Below are 6537 nucleotides of genomic sequence, written 5' to 3'. Positions count from 1 at the left end.
AGAAAAATTATCCTTTTCATCAATACAAGAGGCAAATAGTGTCCACACTAACTATATACTAGTACAACATTTATTGTCAACAGGAATACCAATGAGATTTGTATTACATTTAAAATGATAAAACAAAACAAACAAACAACGGACTCGAAGATTACTCAGCTCCAAAATTCCCGGTTTCTGATGGAGACTTCATCACCCACGCGAGCATTGTTCTCGAGAGTCCACTTCTCGAAACTACAGTCAATAAAGTCATAGTAGCCACCATGAATGACAAGCTCACCTTTATTCACTTTCTCCTTAATCCATGGGTATGTAAGCAAATTCATCAATGAGCGGTTGACCGATTCCTAGACATAGAAAAACGTGCATTGCTTCAATATGCAGCATAGCGCATATGCATACACAGATATAATCTAAAAGTTACAAATTTCCCATATTCCAGAATCAGATTAGGCCACCGTTCGAACTACCAAATACACAAAATCCAGCACGAGGTGAAACAAAATAGATTAACTTTATGGGCGACCTTTTTTTTTTTTTTTTTTTTTTTTTTTTTTTTTTTTGCTTTTAATAACCGTGGTGTTCGGGCGGGCTAGCTTGCACCTCGACTAATTTCACAAGATACCTGCCACCTCCAACCAACAACAGGTACTAGGTAACTCTATCCACTAGCTAACTCAATCCACTAAGGTTAGGATAGATGGGAAGAAAATCACCTAGTGTTTTTGTTCTCCGCTGAACCTGAGACCTCATGGTTCTTAACTTACTTTATTAACCACTAGGCCACACCAGTTGATGCACTTTACTCCCCCTAATCATATTCAAAGTGAAACTAATACCACCCTGTAAGTCTGTAACACACAAAACCAGTTTTCTTATAATCCGTCGCTAATGGCATTGATATTAGCATGCATTTTGCTTTTTTAGCTACAAAATTTTGTCACGTCGCTAATTCCATGTTCTCTGCATGCATTGACAACTATACTTCCACTTCATTTCTTATTTTTTCCACTCTCTTTTACTTCAACTAATTCTCCATTACTTCATTTATCCACACGCCTCATTGCTGCTCTGAGCAATTGAACCAGAATCAAAGGCACAAAATAATTCTTTAATTTCCGACAATACTGCATTTCCCTTCTCTGTAAAATTCAACCATCATCTTCACAAAACAATACACATTTTTCATTGCTCTATTTTCCTCAGATTCAAGGCATGGCTAATTCAATAACCCACAAAAGAGTATGATCTAAATATAAAAAGAAGGAAAGGAACTAGGTCTAACACTCCAAAATGATCTTTCGGCAACTAGCTAGTTCGTGAAGTTAAGAGAGTGTAACTGACTTTTCGGGACAAGTTTAAGGGTAACTTATGTATTTCCCTAACTAAAACATAATGAAAGTATGAAAAGGAGATGATACCTTCTCACAGTGCTTGCATTGCTGGTCAAAGCTGAGACTGGAAGCTATAGCTTTTGTGCTTGTCCTGGCGGACTTCCCAACAATTACCCAACTTCGGATGAAGCTACAAGGATTTATACACATTAGTTACTCTATTTTACTGAATTTTATGAAGAAATTAGTTTGTCAGAGCCTGCCTATAACACTTGATGAGAAGAGAGACAAGCCAAACCTTGATGAATTTGTTTCATCGTCCATACTCATTAAAGCACGAATGCCTCCACAGCAACTATGACCAATGACTAATATGTTTTCTACCTGCAAATTACAGAAGACAAAATTGAAAACTTGAGGAAAAAGAAAACAAGAGAGACCAATCACCACAACTCCCCCCTTATCCGCACCTCCTTCCCCAAAAGATAAAAGATACTCCCTCCCGTCTAAAATAATTGATGTTTTAGCCTCTAAAAGTTGGTCCAAAATAATTGATGTTTCACAAAACCAAGAAGTTATTTAATTTTTTTTTCTCAATTTGCCGTTCACACAGTCCTTATTCAATTTACAAATTTAATGATGTGTACAACACATTCTGTTATACACTCAAAGCATTTGATTAAAAATCTTTGATGCTTCTTACTGTTTCAAAGCATTTGAGAAGCACATAATCAAGGGTATTTTAGTCAAATCCCCCTTCATTTTTAGGAGTAAGTGAATTCCTTAATCCATATGCCAAAGCCTAAAACATCAATTTTTTGGACTGGAGGGAGTATATTTTAATTTCATGAACAAAAGTACATGTATCATCACAAGTTCCCCTCATGTTTTGGGACATTTACGACTTCCAACAAAATTTACTTCAAGATAAATAAAGTAAATTTATCATGAGAATCATGTTTTGGAAAGTCAAAGAGTTTCATTCCAGTTACAAAGGTCTCAAAATTATATCACCGCAACATCCTTTTTCAAATTTCAGTTCTCAAGTAACTCGATTCCACATTCCACAAATTCCAACTCCCAAATAAAGAAAAAATATTATAGAAACAGGCAATGGAATATACAAGGAAACAATACATCATAGGATTTCTGAAGAAATTTTACTCACTTTGAGAGTATTAACGGAAAACTCAAGAGCTGCCTTTGTTTCTGAAGGACCAGTCTGCACCGGAAGAAAAAAAATGCGAACTTTTATTCTGAAAATTATTAATAAGGAAAGCGACATTTATTAAGTGCAAGTGCAGTATACAGTACCTCATAAGGAGGCACCAAATTTGCAATGTTGCGGACTATAAAGGCTTCTCCTGGTTGAAGTCCCAGTATGTTTGAGGGACAAACCCGAGAGTCTGCACAAGAAATTACCAAAAACTGCCCTTCATATTGTCAGTTGAGATCTTCAACACTTGGCCACAAAATTAACTTTATGGTTTGTAATATGGAAAAGGAACGGAAAGTAATAACAAATTACAAACAGGGAAAATAGAAGGGAAAGGATTTGTACTTCTTCTTTCCAAGGGCAAGTTACACATTTGGCCGGACAGCCAAAAATATTACATTCGCTAGCCAAATATACACTAGCTAACTTGTATCAAAAATGTAGATTATAGTACATTAATATATAAAAAATAAAAAAAAATACATTTGCTGGCTTTTATTTTGGTGGGCGGTTATTTATGTCAGTTTCTCTTCTTTTTTTCCCCTTGTCTTCCCTAATTTCCAACCAAAATCTAAATTAAGTTACCAGCAGAAAAAACATGCTCAAGAAAATGTCTAAAAGGTGAAAGAAAAGTTACCTTGGGTGATTGTTCGTTTGCAAGACCCTGAAAATGCTCCAAATTTTTCCTTGTGTAATAAAGGTAAAAAAAACAAATGAGGAAAAACCTTTACTGTCAAACAAGCTGAAAAAAACAGTAGCCTGATTCTGATGATGCTTACAAGTACTTGTCCTTCTTGAAATTCAAAAATCTATGCTTCAACGTAGTGAATTCATTCGATTCACGTTTAGTTACAGCACTCATCTCTTTTTCATCCACCTTTTCCTTGGTCAGGGTCATTGGTTCCTTCAAGGCTCTCAATTTTGGAGTTGAATTACAACTGCAGTTTAAAAGTTATATTCAAAGATCAGTTCGTGAGCTCAGATTGATGACCGATACAATAGTAAAGCTAGCAGTGTTATCAAAGATGAAAAGTGCATAAAAAACAAACTCAAAGGTTTGTTGGGGGCTTGGGGCTTTAAGCGCAAAACGCAAAAAAAGTGCGAGCTTTAATGAAGAAAGGCACAAATGGAGAGGAAAAAAAATTACAAATATGTATGTATAGTTTAAAACTAACAATTATAAGCATGAATAAAAAAAAAATATACGGACAAAGAAATTGAAAAAATTACGACAAAGTGGAATATCAATTGTTTAGTGTCGCCTCTCAGGATTATGCTCATTGGCAAAGGAAAAACTATGCCTTAGAGCCTCAATGACAACACTAAATCGCCCGCTAAGCGGGGCGAATTGAAGGATGAAGTATTAGAACAAGAAAATAACCCATCTTTACATGATGCATTCACTGTATATAAGACAAAATACCTCATTACCCCCTAAACTTGGCACGATTATTCAGTACATACCTAAACTTTTCGTAGTCCTAATTATCCCCCTATACTTGGTAGGGACGGAATAAATAATCTATTCAGAACCCAGAAAGCCAAAAAAAAAAAAAAAAGGATCATAGACTAAAAATTCTAGCTCCACCTATGATATCAGCTATACTAGACCAAAATTAACAATTTCAAATGAAATTCAAATCTCAATTGGGCTCTAAAAGTTTTCTAAACTCTGAGAAGCTTACCTGGGCAAATTCAATAATCTCAAATGGGTTTGTTCAACTTCCAAGAATCTCAATTGGGTCCTCAAGATCTACACCAAATAAGCCAATTCAAACATCAAAATCAAGAAACACAGCAACAACATTAATTCACAAGAAAAGAAAAAGAGACCCTTTTTACCTTTGTTCTAGCTGAACTCTTATGGAGATCCACAGATGAAGATGAATTATATAAAGAAGATGACTGAATGAGAGGTCTAGCCATTACAAAGATAATAATGAAACTATGTTGATTTGATACCACTATTTAGTAGGCGTGTATATATACTTTATAGACTTGTTCTGACATGAAGATTAAAAGTTGGTTTGTACCATGTGAGTTTATTGTTGTTGTGTTGGATCTAACTATAAGTGTCAGTCAGCTAACTGTTCCTCTCCAAGAAAGACGGAGAAACCAAGGTCTTAAATCTTTGAATAAATCGAAGGGGCCCAGGCAAAATTTTAGGCCGGGGACAACAATTGATACGTAGTGTCCAATTGACATATGCATGTGTTACTTTTGTGCAGAAATGTTCCTTTTTTTGGGTACTTGTTAAAATGGCTCTTTCGAGAAATCAAAGGTCAATTTAGCGTTAGATTCTAGAGTGTTGTAAAGCTAAGGGGGGCCATAAGCTCATCTTGGGCTCTTCTGTATGGTCTAATGGGCCATGACAGATTTAAAGCTTTTTTTTGCGCGGATTGGCTTTCTTTGGGAGTGGTATTTAAATTTTGTCCCTCATATTTGTGGTCTTTAAATTTTATTCCTCATATGTGTAGTCTTTAAGTTTTTTATTTCTTGTCATTTGCCCCTTTTTTTTTTTACGGGTCTTCTTTCCCCGCTCACGTTTTGTGTTTGTCTCATATTTTAAAACGTTAATTTATGCGAATTTGGATCTTTTGCTTTTTTGAATATTTGTTTTTATGTTAAATTGTTATTTATTGAATTAATATCTTTGTCTTCATCGTTTTTTATATTTAATTGATCCTTTTTTATTTAAAATGATAATGTCTTGTTATAGTTTTCCGTATGATTTTTTTGAACTTTAGTTTCATTCCCATGTATATATTTTAGTTTTTTGAATGTCGTATTATGAATGTCGTAATATGTTTTAGTTGATTTTGATATGCGTTTTGGTTTTCTCTTTGTTGAATCATTGAAGTTTTGCTTTTGTAAAGAACTTTGTTAATTTATGTTGTTGTATTTTTTATTTTGCTTTTATTTAATAATACGGTTTTTGTGAAGAATGTGTTTGTTTCGAGGCAACATATGCCTCTTCTTAACAAGTAGTTATTGATTTTTGAAAGTTTGCTTATAAGGCATTTTTTAAAGTTATGCTTGTTCCCAACGATAAGTTCCGCCTTATAAGTTAATTTATGTGTGCTTGATTTTATGTGTTTTTTCTCTTTTTCTTGTTAATAATTTTGATTTTTATGCAATCTTATGTGTTTTTGGTGTTGTTTTGTTAATAATGTTTTGTTTTGGTTATGAAAAATGAAAGTTTGCCCTCACGGCATACTTTGTAATTTTTTGAAACGTTATGCCTTAAATTTATGCTTGTTCCTAAGATAACTTCATGAATTAAGTTAATTTATGTGTGCTTGATTTTTTGGTGTTGTCTTGTTAATAATGTTTTTGTTTATCTTGAAAAGTAAAAAAAAATAAAATATATGTTCTAACAACATACTTTGTTCTTTTTGGTAAAGTAAACTCCTAGACTTTTAGTTAAGCATAACCTCCGCAGTCTTTTCAGAAATAACTTCTCGGCAGACTTTTCTAGTTCTAAACACTTGCGTAAATTTTTATTTTGAGAAATTCAAACTCGTCTTGCAATTTTTTTTAAAATTTTTGATGAAAACCCTAGCGAAGGTTCGAACCTAGTTCGGAACCCATGATTTTAGGCGAATGGCAAAAATTATAGTACCACCAATTTTGAGGGCAAAAGTTAAAGACCACCCAAATTATTTTTTGAAGGGCAATTCAAGTCGAATTGGTTGGAAGTATCTCCACTAAATTTGATCATCGTTTTTTTTTGCGCGGATTGGCCTTCGTTTGGGGTTGAATTACATTCATCTTTAATTTTTGTCCTTCAAATCGTGGTCTTTAAGTTTTGTCATTTCGCCTAATACCCTGAGCTTGTGGGTTCGAATCCCAGAAGGGTATTAAAGACCACGCAAAAAAAAAAAAAAAATCGCAGTGCATTTAAATTTTATCTTAGTGGTCTTTAAATTTTGTTCATGGCAAAAGAAGTTAAAGACCAAAAACAATTTGAGGGACAAAATTAAAGAC

At 33.9% G+C, this 6537-nt stretch overlaps 1 protein-coding gene across 1 annotated transcript; it reads right to left on the bottom strand.

Moving 5' to 3' along the window:
* On the bottom strand, positions 1–4669 carry LOC132057132 (beta carbonic anhydrase 5, chloroplastic-like). Its single transcript, XM_059449588.1, has 9 exons — positions 4393–4669; positions 4236–4303; positions 3330–3488; positions 3188–3236; positions 2649–2762; positions 2503–2556; positions 1633–1718; positions 1422–1524; positions 1–347 (listed from the first exon to the last, which is right to left on the bottom strand). The coding sequence occupies exons 1-9, from the start codon at positions 4474–4476 to the stop codon at positions 156–158; spliced, it is 909 nt and encodes a 302-aa protein (XP_059305571.1). The 5' UTR covers positions 4477–4669; the 3' UTR covers positions 1–155.
* Positions 4670–6537: the final 1868 nt, after the last annotated feature.

Source organism: Lycium ferocissimum, chromosome 5 (assembly GCF_029784015.1).
Source record: "Lycium ferocissimum isolate CSIRO_LF1 chromosome 5, AGI_CSIRO_Lferr_CH_V1, whole genome shotgun sequence".
NCBI lineage: Eukaryota > Viridiplantae > Streptophyta > Magnoliopsida > Solanales > Solanaceae > Lycium > Lycium ferocissimum.
This window is presented reverse-complemented; position numbering and strand designations above follow the sequence as displayed.

What these genes read in the sequence shown, in the direction of transcription:
- LOC132057132 (XM_059449588.1), bottom strand. Translation starts at nt 4,476, where the DNA reads ATGGCTAGACCTCTCATTCAGTCATCTTCTTTATATAATTCATCTTCA. An exon ending in TTCAAGAAGGACAAGTACTT is followed by an intron (nt 3,237 to 3,329) that starts GTAAGCATCATC and finishes TTATTACACAAG; the next exon opens with GAAAAATTTGGAGCATTTTC. An exon ending in CAAACGAACAATCACCCAAG is followed by an intron (nt 2,763 to 3,187) that starts GTAACTTTTCTT and finishes TATGAAGGGCAG; the next exon opens with TTTTTGGTAATTTCTTGTGC.